This window comes from Thunnus maccoyii, chromosome 10, assembly GCF_910596095.1.
Source record: "Thunnus maccoyii chromosome 10, fThuMac1.1, whole genome shotgun sequence".
In the NCBI taxonomy this organism is placed as follows: domain Eukaryota; kingdom Metazoa; phylum Chordata; class Actinopteri; order Scombriformes; family Scombridae; genus Thunnus; species Thunnus maccoyii.
In genome coordinates this window covers 32,332,949-32,348,768 of record NC_056542.1, presented here as the reverse complement: position 1 = coordinate 32,348,768, position 15,820 = coordinate 32,332,949, and the positions used below count along the sequence as shown (strand labels likewise).

At 36.8% G+C, this 15,820-nt stretch overlaps 1 protein-coding gene across 1 annotated transcript in view; it reads left to right on the top strand.

Annotated features, from left to right (window-relative positions):
• Positions 1–15,820, top strand: part of ascc3 (activating signal cointegrator 1 complex subunit 3) — a 175,511-nt gene that overhangs the window by 68,101 nt on the left and 91,590 nt on the right. Inside the window, exon 11 of the mRNA XM_042422838.1 lies at positions 12,001–12,165. Coding sequence (XP_042278772.1) covers positions 12,001–12,165 — 165 coding nt within the window. The remainder of the gene's footprint in view (positions 1–12,000; positions 12,166–15,820) is intronic.

The window sequence follows — 15,820 nt, the reverse complement described above, 5'->3', positions numbered from 1 at the left end:
AACTGCCTTTAAATGAGGGATTAACCTATAAAAACATAATTGAATAGTGTATCAGTTGTTTATTATACAGAAATCTCAAATACATACTTACATAAAGTACATTATATGGGCCAAAACAGTTGTTGAAAAACATTTCCTATTTTTTCTCCCAAATATGAATTTAACAACCACTCTATTACAATATGCTTTGTTAAACACTCAAAGTGATGAGAGTCATTTTGTTGATGACAGAATTAACCAATTATGTGTAGTTGTTGAGTTCAATTTGTCAGTTTATGAGATGTTTAATTCCTCAAGTAATCAATGTGTTTTTCTAGTATTTAAGTACTGAGCAGTCAGTATGAGGTGTTAATGATGGTACGTGAATTCAACCTCAGGTATCTTAGAAAGAAATTCCCCTATGCAGGAGTTTCTTTCTGGGTTGTAGAGGGAGGATAGATTCATTTCAATGAGGCCAAAGAAAAGGGGATGAAAGCTGTTGGTTGAGAAGATATTTAGTGAGAGAACCTGGCTCCTGCAGCTCAGAGGGAAGTCGAGGTGGTGGATCCAGAATGAAAGACTGAACTATGAGACTGAGAAGGTTGAGAAAACATACATATCTATTAAATCCAAAAGAGTTGGATTTGAGAGATTGCACAGCTTAGAGTTAAAGTTTATAAGCCTTGTGAGACTTATGAATAGAGAAAAGGAAAGGTTTGGGTTCGGTGTGTGTGTGTGTGTGTGTGTGTGTGAAGGGGGGGGGTTGCTGGTGGCGGGAGGTGGGTTTATTCCTATGAAATGAGGCCAATTCCAGCTAATCCGAAGGTGTATTAAAGTTGCATTTCTATCAGGTCATGTGAAAAGGTTTCACAAAGAGAATGATTAGTCAGATTCACTGCGACTCTGCAGCACTTCACTATCTCTGTTTACTTATTTGTGTTCACTTCCTCTCTCTCGTGTCTTCATTTGACTCTGTTAGTGTCAATACATCTGCACAAAGTGCTTGAGTGAAAAGGACTGTCCACATTTAATAGACCAGAATGGTGCCACGCACTGTAACCTTGGTTGTTTTCTGTCTCTCCTCAAAGTCCCCTCTCACTATTTCTTTCATTGTGGCTGTGTGGTGTACATAGTGGAGTGGAAACACTGGCACTCACCTGCTTTCAACGAGCATGAAGGAGGGAAAGCGTTTTGCAGGATTAAAAGGGTAAAAAACTGTTTTAGTATCAAGAACAGGTTTATTCTTAGACTGTGGCCTTCATCAGGATCATCATGCATGTATAGATGAGAGGATTGAGAAAGAATTAACTTTAAATAGCTGTTTAATTTTGATTTAATTTGATTGGATTTAATATTAACCCTGGAATAAAAAGGTGAGGGTACTGAAGTCAGTATGTATACATTGTGCATACATTTTCTACTCTCTGCTAAAGCCTTACATTTATTCTTTAAAAATCTGCCATCTTCAGTATTATTTACAATATATTGCTGGTCATTTTAAAATAATTGTAGTGGAAAACTAACTGGAGGATTGGATTTTTAACTTGTGAAGCTTTATTTCATTTGAATTTTTGAGATGTAGGGTATATTTCAGTGGAGATTATATGATCAGGGCTGTAACTGATGATTATTTTCATTTATCTGCCAAATACTTTCTGGAATAATTGTTTGGTCTATAACTTAAAAGAAAACAGTGAAAAATGGCCATTTGGGGTACAAGATGACATCATTGAATGTTATATTTTGTCCAACCAACAGACCAAAACTCCAAAGTATTCAATTGACTTTAATGTAAACCAAGAAAAGTAGTCAGTTAGCTTTGTAACCTTTTTTGTTGTTGAACCTGAATTGTGTCTATAAGGTAACCTTAGTTAATGAAGCTTGTTGGTGGGGCTGCATGACATGGTGGGGAGCACTAAGTAGTCTGTTTTAAGTACTAAATAAGAAATGGGTCAGTTGTTGTACCTTTTTAAAATGGTTGATTAGAGTGACATTAGCCTGGAGCTATGGGCTGCTTGAGCAGACACATGATAGGAAATTAAAGTCTCTCATTATAAATAAAGAAGGTGTTGTTGAGACTTGCTTTTTTGTTCCTCTCTCTCTCTTTTAGTTTGCTTGGTTGTTTGCTTTCACTGTAAATTGTTATTTGTTGTTTCAATTTAAAAATATGAGTGAAAGGGCTGCCTTAACATTTTAGGTTAATAACACCACCAAAAGTTATCTTGACTAAATATTGCATGTTGATTAAAGCCTTGCCTTTGTTTGGTTGTTTGAAATTGTAAATCTAATTCAAATTTATTTTGGTTTTCATTGACATTTTCTTAATTTGAAGTGTCATTTTTTCATTTGACATTAAGAACTCGCAGCCTCGGTCGCTGTGCTGTAGAGTTAGTACAATCACATGCAAAGCTGCTCTCACAGATCTGACTGTCACTCAAGTGTACAGGGCTAGGAATTAAATGACCTTCATCATGGTTTGCTTTTATTGTTATGAAAAGAAACAAACATTATTTTCACATTAATTAAAAGACACACAGCAACTTTCCATCATGTATGTTTTCCTTACACTATAATAAAGAAGAGTCCCTGGAGAGTTTTAACTCTCAAACAATGCATCCTGGGAAATCTGCTAATCTGCTTAGAAACTTCATTTAATGAGTTGAGAGAACTCTTAGCATTACATTCATTCAACCCATCATTTCAAGTCAAGAGACTTCAAAATAGTATTGAAATAAAAACTAGAGATGTTAGGTTGAATTCACTTGAAATGATGAAACTCATATATTTAAGTAAAGTTAATCACAAAATATTAGTTGATTCCATTCAATTCTTGTATATGTGCATATTTTATAGTGTTGTAGCTCAAAATCAGCGAGTTTATTTAAGGAATGATGATTGTTAGATTAGTGAGCAGAAACATGAGTACAGCGTTTAAGCAGCAGAGTTATAAATCATAGTAACTGGGTTTATGGGCTCCTACATTTTTCAAGAGGCTGCAATGATTTTTCTTTACCTTTTTACCATTCAACAATGAGTTCATTTTCCTGGATTGAAGTGTATACTCTCACTCTTAATGCCAGCATCATCCACTGAACAGAAGAGCAGTTTTTGCAGTAATTGCTTTTATCATATATAGCCAATTGTGAGTAGTATTCTCACGAGGACTGAACATAAAGACACACACCCTTGCACATGACAACACAGTATTGAAAAGGTTTTCATTACAGTTTGCTTTGACAAGCTGCTAGATGTTCATATATCACAGTCCAGTAAATGTCTTCCTGTACCTTCCCTGCTCCATCTTGCTCCCACCTACCTCCTCCTCCCACATCCTTCTCTCTACATGGCTGCAGTAGTTACCATGGAAACAGGGGGTTTGGAGGGATGCTGCCATGTGGATGCCAGTGTGCAGGTGGGTGGCATCCTGGGACTTCCCGGTCCTCTTCCTTTTCTGTCCAGAGAGGAAATATCAGTTAATGACATCCCAGATGGAGCTGCCTCACAGCCAGACAGTTTTCTTGTCAAGGGAGGACGAAGGGAGTCAGTCAACATTTCTGGATCAAGTTAAGTCACATGCAGAGAAATTGAAATAGCTGCTGGTGTGTTTCAGCCAGTTTTGGTTTCATAATGCTAGATTAAAAAAAGAACACTAAAGAATAAAATGACTGAGTATAAAAGCAAAAACCATAAAAGTTAACTCAAAAACAGTTATTACAAGTCATTTTTTTTAATTGATCGCTACTCAAACAAACAGAACACAACCTGATAATTAGCTGGTTAGTGCTGAAAGTTAGCGATGCCCGCCATGGCCTGTGTTGTGCATGGCTGCACACATCCATGCCAAGCCTACCACTGAGAAACAAGCTCATTACTCCCACTACACAATAAATTAACATAAAAGTGTAAAGCTGAAAGGGAAATGTAGCCATCTGTGGATATGTTCAATGTTATCTTTATGTTTTAGAAGCAAATGCTTTTCAAATATTGTGAACCCAGCAGGTATCATGAGGAAACAAAATTATATTCTAATATTAATAGTTGTGCACATCAGTCAACAGAACATTAACTATGTTATGTTTAAGGGATCTCAAAGCAAACATGGCAAACAGGCAAAATCCAAAGTATATCCACATACTGTGTCTCCATCCAAAATCTAAAGTATATACATGTATCTTTGTCCTAAATCAACTTAAAACTGCATTAAATCCTACCAGAATATTTGTATTAGATTGTCATGGCCTGAGAAAAACCCAGTGTAATTTTTACTGCATCAGAATACATACTTGTATATGTGCAGCTAAATGTAAGCTGGCCAGTATTGCTACTGGCCATAAAAAATAGGGGAAAATGACAAATGTATGAATGTGTACCTGTCAATATTAAAATGAAGGATTGGCAGGTTGAGTGCTCCTCACATATTGACTGGTGCACAGTAATTTAACAGTGATTTTAGACTAATGTGTGCACACAAATGTAGTTATTTGTGAGCATGAATGACTAATTCTGGCTACAAGTTAAGTAATTGGAGAGCATGATTTACTCATTTGCCCATTCAGTAACGGGCTAATTGCTTGGCCTCCGGCCGCTACTTCAATGCATAGAAAAATTAATACAGTTGATGTGAGGTGTGAATGAGTATATACACCAACAACATGAAATAAACTAACATTCTGTGTCACACAGATGTTATAGATAATAAGTAATCTAATAGTAAATACATGTTCTTTTCTTATATCAAGTAAAATAAGGGCTGCATTTAAAACTAAAATAATGTGCATCCTAAAATAAAGTTGACTGATCTTATTGGACTCTTACATCGTTCCTATTTTCTGTGCTTTCAGTTTGGATTTGAGTGGGTATTTTAATGCTCATCCGCTAAACGTGCCGCTCACGCTATGTGTGCTCAAAAGATCTGTGCTTTGTCTGTTGTGGCGCTTCACAGTCGCCTTGGTCTCAGAACATATGAGACAAGCTGGTTTTGAACTGCCTGTGGAAATATTTGCTCTGTTTTACATGCGTAACTACAGTCATTGTGTATTGGGCTCTGAACACTTCCAAAACGTGGGTGACCTACGCTCAACGATGTACCTGAATGCCTCCTGTGTAGGCACTCACTGCTAAGTGTCCATTCTTGATTAAAGGCTGTTTTCGCTGTCTACTTTTCTCTTTTTAGAGCACTTTTCCCTGACTGGTGTCACTCCTCATCTCTGGTCTCTCTCTGACATGCTGGAGTCAGTCAGCAGAGTTCTGAAGCTCCGCCCTGCCCCTGCACAGAGCGGAGCAGCTCACTGATTGCTGGTTCATTCAAAGTTTATTAATATTAAACATATCGCATGTCCAAATTGCACCAAATTCAACACTGCACTACCTTTGTTCCCCAGCCATACAGCTGCCAAGTGTGGACTTGATAAGATGAACGTTTTAAGAGATTAGCGAAGGACATACAGACATACAGACAGAGATTCCTTCCATTAGTAGAGAGATAAAGTATTGTCAGTAAATTGAGAACAAATGTTGGCATTTATACACAAGTTATTAGTTTGAGATCATAAAGTACTAATTTGTGTGCTTAAAGAAAAATAAATACTTATGACGTATACCAGACTTTGTATAAATAAGCTCCATATTGGCTGAAAAAGCTATTTTTGTGCTTAAACTCAAGTGTTGTTCTTTCACCCTTTTTACAGAACAGTAGCCAGTATTAATTTTGAATGCTTCATGTACTGTACATTCACAATCCAACCCCACAGACCCTGATGCTCCTAGCTACAGTATGTCTACAGTTAGAACATTTCAGACTGCTTTTGTTAACATTTAGCCTGCTAATATTACAGAAAGCTCTTCTTCTTGTATGAGGAAAGTTAAAAAACAGTACAGTACAATAGACAAACAAACCCTTGAAAGTTAAGTAATGTTCAACAGTCACTTCAAACAAATACATTTTCCAAATTTAAATGATCATAAGTATAATGACTCTGGAATCAATGAAATGTGCATATTAACATCTGTAAATAATCTGCCTTGATAAATGCTACACCTTAAAATCCACCTCCATAAAATATCCCACTAATCATATAGTAACAAGCTTTCCTGTAAATGCTGCAGGAAATGTCACAGGTGTCTCCTATATGCTGAACATGTCTCAGACAGAGAATTAAAAAGGGGAAAATATACATCCATCTACATACATGCCAGGCAAGTGGCAGTAATGTAAAAAATGTCTGACATAATGTAAAAAATGTCTACGTCTACCACATCAAAACATTATGAAGACTACAATAAACCATTTATGTGCACTTCCTGCCTCAAACTAATCTTAACCAACTAACTAAATGTCCAAAGCCCCACACTTACAGACTTTACAGGTTCAAACTTGCACAATTCATCAAGTCTGGTAGGGCCTTTATCGAAGTCTAAAGTCCAGTCTCTTTGTGCATTTTATACCCTCACAGTCACAGACTTGCAGTGATAACCCAGACCTAAAGTCTAGAGGACATTTGGTGTCACTTCTCTCCAAACTTCCCAGAGTTGCATCGCAGTGCGACTTTGAGTCTTGAGTTGCAGTGAGCAGTGCCAGGATGTTATTTCAAGGTTCAATTCCAGTGTTTTAGTCTGTTTGTGTGAGTTGGGGGATAAGTTTGCTTCAAACTTGTGGGGGCTGACCTTTCTATTCTTGTTGTTTTTTCCCCAGACAATGGTGACATCACTTTCTGTACCACGGTGCACAGTCTGCCACTTTATTTCTCATAGTGGAGTTGTATTTGGTAGGAACTGGTTTTGAAAATTATTTCTTGTCTGGGTTCAAGGACAATATGACCTCCAAGTTGTGAGATAGATAGTTCTTTTTCTTGAAAAAGCTACCAAAAGTACTCTTGTCATCAGCCGTATGGACTTGTTATTCTGACATCAGTTCTCATGATATGGCCCATTAATGAACCACTCTTTAGTTTAGCAATGAATTCATTGAGAGAACAACTCTTACAGGCTATTACAGTGTTTTTTATGAACTCATTCTTGGTTAAATTGTCACCTTTAATAAACATGAATCTTCTATGAAAACTAAGAATCGTTTTTTGGATTTAGAGGATTGATTTCAGTCATGCTGTTATCAATTGATAAATAGGCTATATAACACCATTCAAGCGAACAATGGCATGTTTTCTCTGCTCTCCTTTGTGTGTATTTGTGAGGCAATTAAGAAAGCACTTTGGCCTGTGCTCCATTTGCCAGAGCCTCCATTTAGATTAACCAGTAGCTCCAATTAGAGGCCGGCGCTTCCTTTCCTGTGAGCATGCCAGTCTCTAATGGCTGCATAGATTGATTTAAATGCAAACTAGAGAGGATTTAATGAACTGCCTTTATAGAAAGAGTTTAATAGGAATTTTCACACCCATGGACAGGTTGCCAAACAGTTCACACACCATTAATTATGCATTGTGGTATTTTTCTTGAAAAGAAAAGAAGAGAATAGAATTGCACTGTAATTATAGGCACTAAGCAACTTGCAAAGAAGATGTCTGTTGTCATTTGATACAGGTGAGATTTGTTGATACTGTTGAATATAATTTGTCTAAAAAAAATGGAAGCAACAGAATGTATCCTGCTGTAAATCATATGACTCAAACCTCATAGGATCATTTATGAGCGTTTTTGAGGATGTAGTGGATCATAGACTGACACAGATCTCTGGTAAACACTGTAGACTTTAGAACTGACTTTAGAACACAAGATATGAGTAATGTTATGTCTGTTATTATGGTGTTGTGATTTAGGTGCCTCTATCTGTTTTGTAATGAGCGAAGCTATGGGTAATTGGGCACTGATGAGGCATGAATCTGACATAGTATTCTAGAGGGAGTTTTACAGTGTGTGTCATTCAGTTATGTGAGCAAGAAATTGCTGAGACATTTATCTCAGCAATAATCTTAATATTGTTGCAGAAATAATAGAGAATGCTAGTTTAGGTTTTTTTTTTGTATAACGTTATAACTGACTCACTCAAAGCCAAGTGTGATCAGTCTTGTCCCATTTTGGATAAAATAATCTCTGTTTTTCTGTTTTTGTTTTGACATAATAGATTTTGTTCCAAGTGAAAGAGAAGGTTTTGTGGTCTAGTCAGTTGAGGTAGATTTGGAAATAAACCTAATGAGTTTGAGACAAATTCACAGATTATGTAGCAGCAATCATATAGCAACAGAAAATTGATTTTACTTGTCTGATGCTTGTTATAGGCCCAGTTTGTCATGTAGGATTACTGGTATTTGGTATAGAAACAGATAGGATTAGGTGATGCATACTGTGAGACAATATAAATTCTGCTGTGAGAAAATGTTCTGCTAATATCTCTCTATAATATTTCTGGATGTATTAGACCATTGTGGAGAATACTACATATAAGTGAGTAGTGCTCATTGTTGGCAATATTGGATTTTTATTGTTTTTGCATAAGTGAAGGATATTTAGTAAAACTGAAACAGCTTTATTAAAGGTAGAATATGACCTGAGAATTTTGACTGATTGAAATATTGTGGCTGTCCTCTTTTTGTTAGATTTGAGTGCTGCATTTGATACAATTGATCATGGGATATTAATCAATCAACTTGAGAAATGGGTAGGTCTCTCTGGCGCAGTGCTTGACTGGTTTCACTCATACTTGTCAGAAAGAAAATCTTTTCTTAGCTTAGGTGACTTTGTGTCACAGACATTTGACATTGAATATGGTGTTCCTCAAGGAAGCATTCTAGGTCCTATTCTTTTTTCTTTATACATACTTCCTCTGGGCAACATAATTAGTCAACATAATGTCAAATATTACTGTGACACTGATGATACACAACTCTATATGTGTTTCACCAGACAACCCCAGTTCTTTAAATGCTCTTTACCTGTCCCACTGATATCAACATCTGGATGAGTAAAAAAAAAAATTAAAAAGAAATGAGCAGAAAACAGAAATTCTAGTCACAGTTTCAAAAGCAGAAAGGCAGAGACTAGAGTCAGCGTTTGCCAGCCTGTCCAAGAAAATTAAAACACATGTTACAGATCTGGGTGTGATTTTAGACTCTGATCTTAATTTTATTCGTCATTTTAACAGGGTTGGAAAAACATATTTTTTTCATCTGAGAAAAATTGCCAAAATTAGACCGTTTTAACTCAGAATGATGATGAAATGCCGATACATGCTTTTATTACAAGCTGCTCTGATTATTGCAACTCTCTTTTTACTGGTCTCCTTAAAAAGTCTTTAAAAAATTGTTTAATCCAGAACACTGCAGCCAGGATTTTGACCAATTCAAAAAAAAAAAAAAAGATCATATTACCCCTCTGCTCACATTACTGCACTGGCAACCGGTATCTTTTAGAATCAATTTTAAAGTCCTTTGACTTATCCATAAAGCCTTACATAATCTATCACCTTCATATATCAGCGACTGCCTTTCCTTTTATGTCCCAACTAGAACTGTCAGATCTGCTGCTGCTGTTCTTTTACAAGTCCCTAAAGTGTCCCACAAGAAATCTGGTGAGGCTGCTTTCTGTTTTTATGGCCCTAAACTGTGGAACAGTCTCCCCTGGATCTTAGAACAGCAAACTCCCTTGGAATTTTTAAAAGGAAATTCAACACCTATCTTTTTAATTTGCCTTTTAATTTGGGTTAACTTGTATCATTGTTCATGTTTTATTCTATTATAACTTTGTTTGTTTGTTTTTCTCTCATTTATTGCTAAGGTGCTATAGAAATAAGGTTATTATTATTAAAGTTATCAAGGATTGTGGCCCTTTTTCAGGTTCTAAAGAGTGAAATTGTGTTTGTGCATATTTACTTAAGGACCACACCAAAGTTTTGCACAGGAAAAATGGGAGAAAAGTGACGCTGCTGAAAATGGCATGATTGGCATGTTTTTAAGGCTTTCCTGTTCAGATGCACAAAATATGGTCAGAGGTCATGTAAATTTAAAGAAATATCCTGAGCACCTGATTTATCAACACAGCATGATCGCTGCAGCAGAGGAAATTGTGTCTGAAATTTAACTCCTGAAAAAAGCAGGTGTAAAATCTGCGGCACTGTTCTATCAGACACACACAGAGGGAGAGAGACTAAAGGAAGGTCCAAACAGTGAGTGAGACACAACTTAAAAGATGCATTATAAAGTTCAGGCACTTTACAGTAGCTCTCTGCCCAGCACTACAACAGAAGGCAAAAGAGTCAGAATGCAACTTTCGTCTATTGTTTTTTACATGACTTAACCTTTCTTTTTCCCACACGAGCCTATTTGTCCTGACTTTTTATCTTCTTTTTATGTTTCACTGCCACTTCAGTACACTGCCATATGATTGAAGCAGCCAGTAATACTTACAAGTTGTAGAAGCTATTCAAAGAACCTAATCAAAGGAGTTTTATCAAAAATCTCCCACCCTGATTATTCATAAATCATTCAGTCACTGAGCTCTTTGTTGTGATGATAATATCAGGATATTTAAAGTCCATTTCGATGTGTTTTCTACAGTTGGATGTTCTTTTCTCTATGCAGAATGATGTATGTGCAGAGTTTGACAGTAGAAGGCTGTTTTCACATTCAGCTGCTGAAGGAGGAAAGTTTTCTGTGTTCACCAAAAATCAGAGTTTAAGGCGTGCACCTACGAGCAGGATTTGTGACATTACAACTAGTCTGGTGCCAATCTTGGTCCATTATGCAACTTACATAAGTGTGATGTGGAAACTTGAAGCCTCCAGTGCACAAACACTGAGAATGGACTTTACAGTGAAGGAGGAGACTTCTTATGTCCAGAAGTTAAACTTCTGAAATGAACAATATTTCCATATTTATAGATTCTGGATTTTTACATGAGGGAGAAGGAGGAGATTTTTAGAAATCAATTATTATTCAAAGCATATTCTTTAAACATATTTTGAGGGAACCCTAACTGATTTTTCTTCACATGTTGCCTTGCTCTTATGGAGAAGAATACATGCTTGCAGTTCTGAAAGTGTCTTCTCTTTAACCAGTATTCAGTTTCTCTCACTCCTCCTTCCTTTCCACACATGCACAACAGCCCAGCATTAGATCTTACTGAGCTGCACTTAATGTAAATCAGATGAACTGCAGCTGAGCTCATTTACAATTATAGTCTTGGTAAATAAACTGATCATTGAAAAATTGTGGTGACTGTGGCACTTAGTAAATATTTTTTCACATATTCAGTTTACTGAATTATAGCCACTGTTTCACAATTGAATCTGTTTCTGTATGCTGCAGACATGCTGTTTCCGCAGGACAGCTACAGGATGGAAAGCCTTTGCTCATTTTCATTACATGTAGGAAGTTTGACATTTGCTGGAAAATGTGCGCACGTCTTCATCCATCTGTGCATGGCTCCATCTTCTTCTTATTTTTTTGCTCAACAGAACTGCCTTCTGTAGTTTCTATGTTGTGTCTGTAACTTGTACTCAGTTGCTAACAGTTAACTGAAGTTCATAAGATGTAACACTGATCCTTGTTGTTTTCTGTGCTGCTCATCTTTAATATGCTTTGTCTACAGTGCAGTCCACAAGTATGTACTTGAAATAAAACAATGACTATAAGGAGTTTTGAGCATTCTCATCCAAATCTTGTGAACAGTGTATGACTCATGGCCCTTTTTACCAATGGGAGGTATAAAAAAGTCAATTATTATAAAATTATTATATGGTTATTATATTATATTATTATATGGTTCATGATTAGTTTTATGTTAAGTTAACTTATATAATATATTTCTAGAGCAGAATTGACAAAGTGCTTCACAATGAAAGACATTCAACACAATAGAGATAAATCAAATAAACAAAGGGAAGTCTAAACAGGTGTGTCCTGAGCTGCAGCTGGTCACTACATGAATGGAGCAGAACCACTGCTAGCGTTGTGTTGTTGCGTACAAGTATATTCTTCTTATATTTACTCACTGACTTTGTGTAATGAATTGTGTTGAACTGGTGCTAGAAAGTCAGGATACTGTTCCTAATGGCTTCATGTTTGTCTCCAGATGTTGGTGACCACTCCAGAGAAGTGGGATGTTGTAACCAGGAAGAGTGTTGGAGATGTTGCTCTCTCCCAGATCGTGCGTCTCCTGATCTTGGATGAAGTTCACCTTCTTCATGAAGATCGAGGACCGGTTCTGGAGAGCCTGGTGGCCAGGACCATCAGACAGGTTAGTCCCGCTACCTCTCTGCTTCCTTCTCTCAGCACTGCATGTATGTACAATTACTTCCCTCAGTTCCATAGATCCTCTCTTATGATGGTCTGAATTACTGTCTGATTGTCAATTTAGACTAGATATCATCATCACCATTACATGCTGTTTAATGTGCTGCAGCTGAGCAGCTAATTGGCTATCTTGCGGCTAACTGACATTAGCGGTGCACTTTTCCCCGGTGAATGTTTGGAGGCTCGTTCAACACGCTAAGCTGCAGGACAAGACGTGTGTTCATGTTTGTAAGTTATCATCAAGTGTTGATGATGTGGACACAGGCTGTTGTTTCATTCACTACAATGTTTAAGAGAAGAAGGTATCAGGCCTCATATTGCACTTTAATTTAACAATTGAGTATTGAATATTTTATATATTTTAAGATTTTATTTAAACATTGGACATCTTGAATGTTGTTTTCATTTAAGACCATGGAGGATGACCATGGAAGTTCTTTGCTTCAAGTGTTTTACAGACTAAATGGAAAACAAAGTTATATTTGTGCCCCTTTTTTTTTTTTTTGCTGATCCGAGAAATGATCCAATCCAAACTGTGATACGATCCGAACTGTGAGTTTTGTGATCTGTTGCATTCCTAGTTGGTACAAAACCAAGCAACCTCACTGTGACAAGACAAGACTTCAATAAACTGCACATATCATGTCATTGCATGTGGCTGATGTTGCACCAAAAAGTCATTATGCTAAGCTAGGCTAATCACCTCCTGATTCCAGCTCAGTACTTAACATGTAGACATGAAATTGATATCCATCTTTTCATCTCACTCTTGTAAAGAAGGCTGATAAGCATATTTCCCAAAATGTTAAACTATTCCTTTAAAAACAAGTGTTGTGTACTAGTATCAACTGCAATCGCAGCAACATTTTTTAAAATCTACGTTATCTAGAAGTTTCAGTATTTAAACATAAAACTGTCTTTGTCGCCAAGCTGTCGTGTTAATTTAAACTGATCAGTCCATAAGATGGACCTTCTCAACCATACAGTTGAGCTTCAAATGTATTATATAGAAATGATAATAACATTTTAACTTATTTGATTAAATCTGACTTAAATATCAGTTACAAGTATCAATGTAGAACACCGTATGTAGCTTCGAGGTACTCCCCACACTGTGTCCATATTGGGGGGTACACAGGGGTCCCAAAAGGACAGGCTTCAGTTTTTTGAACCTATAGAGCCTTTATCAGTACAACTCAGATCTTTTGTCGACTTGAAACAGAACATTGCAGTCCTTTGTAGAGAACAATGTCTTGAATCTCACTGTTCAATGAGTTAAATGTCTTGGGTAAATTATCAGTGTGGGACTATTTGACAACTTGGGCTGGGTATTGTTGGATAATTTTCAATACTAATCAAAAGTTTCAGTGCTTGACAGTTTTGGATACTGGGATAGTTTTCTTCCATCAGTACTCAGAAAGTGTTGAGTTGAAACACCCAGCTCTACTTGGACTAATATGCTGAAAATTCCTTTTCCCCAATCCAGTGTATTTCTGCCAAAGTGCACTTTTATTTACTTTCACTGTAACAAATGACATTTTGAGCACAACAAACAGACAGAGAGAAGAAGCACACAGACCGTACTGTACTTCCTCTTCATCGTATACCTAGTGCAGCTGTGCACATCATGCACCAGTCATTTCCCACTTTTACCCACATTTATCCACAAAACCTCCCTAGCTCTCTCTTAAACACTCAACTGTGGGCTGCAAAATATGCCACAAAGGGAGAGAAGAAACAAGGGCGTCAGAGTGGAGGGAGAGAGACTACATGTGTGTGTGGGAGAGTGAGCAATTAGACACTACCAGCACTCCCTACTGTAGGGAGTCATATTGTATGTTTAGGTGTATGCATCTTGTTAATTCAGATGTTTTTATGACATTTATAAATCAATTACAACAATCAATTAAAACAGGTTTAAAAATGTGATGAGCTTTTTCTGAAACCAACCGCTGACTAAATGTGCATGTAGTCCAAGACATGTTTTCAAAAAATCATCTAAGGACAGTTTTTATGTTTTCCATGGGAAACAGAACCCAGCTGTTTCATCCAAAACAATATAATGCATCTAGTTTTTACTCTGTTAAGTTAGCATTTTAGTATTTTTCCATTGCCATGGTTAGGGTTAGGCTTAGGCTTGGTTAATGTAAAGGCAAATTTCAGTTTCTTACTTACAAATTCACTCAGATTTTTAGTTTAAGGTTTTTCTTAATGTTTCTTTAAGTAGACCGCAATAATCTGTCTTTCACAAATGGAATGCATCTTGCAAAAGCCATAGATATAATAAACTAATGTAAACGAAAACTGTATAATCTAGAAATATTGATAGAGCCAAAATGACAACATGGCAACCTCCTTCCTTCAAAATCTGCTGACTAATGAGCTTTTTACATCTGGCTTCTACATTAAACAAACTGAACATGGCCTTGTAAGTTAAACACAATATACTTTAACATTACCAACAGCAAAAATAAACACAACCAGATAAAAATCTCTCTGGAGCATTGTTCCCATTTATTTACCTATAGCTTCTCTGCACATACAACATCCAAGATTTCCTCTCTTGACATCAAGCCAGCTGTTGTGTGTCGTCCATTGGACTTGAGCTTTGTTCTCATGTCCAACCCTGTGGCCAGTGAATATGCTTGGTACTATAGCTGCCATGGCCTCAACCCCATCAGAGCAGCTCTTTGAAACGACAAACAGGCCTGGTTTGTTGGAGTGAAGATTTCCAAGTCTACTCAAGTTTTGGTTCTGTTCACTATAATGGTATGAATACAATATAATTTTCATTATGTTACTATGAAATGTATTAAACATTTCCACAGTAATGTTTAGGTTTTTTTTTTGAGTTTTTCAGGAGGTCCTCTGTCTCAATGAAAGGATCAGAGACTGTGTTTAATGTATAATTGTCAGGTCCTAAACTTACATGTAACATAGACAACATGAGTGCCACCCTCTTGCGACTATGCTGCAATTGCAAGAAATAATAAGCAGGGAAACAGCTCCCTGCTCAGTGTGCTGGTATTTCCCCATTTCCCCCAAGCGGCAACCTCCAGGGCTGAAAAATGAAGCCAATGCAGAAGTGCCAAAAACTTGCGTTCTATCTAATTGCCATCAGGGGGCGACTCCACTGGCTACTACTTCTTACTTGATTTATTACCTCAGTTAACAGTTTCCTAATGAATTTATGGTCTCGATCACTAGTTTCAAGTCTTCTTCAATACAGCATGATGTTCATTTAGTAAATTATGGTCCCATTTAGAGTAAAATAGATGATAAAGCAGCGTAAATTTTAGGGTGTGGCTACGTTGTGATTGACAAGTTGCTACCACGGCAACAACGTTGCTTATGTAATGTAACCATTGCGTATAGGTGTAGCTGCTGCTATTTCACAGTGTGTTTTCAGTTCACTAAAGTTAATTGTAACATTGTGGTCGTCTAAAAACAGTCTTGTTCAGCGTTTGGTTGTAATAAAAGACTCATCAATGAGTCGGATGATCAGTTTTTTAGGTAAGTACATTTTGTTTTAACGGTTTTAGGCCTGTTTTTCACTAGCAAAAATTAAATTATCACTGTTTACCATAGATTGTAAATGC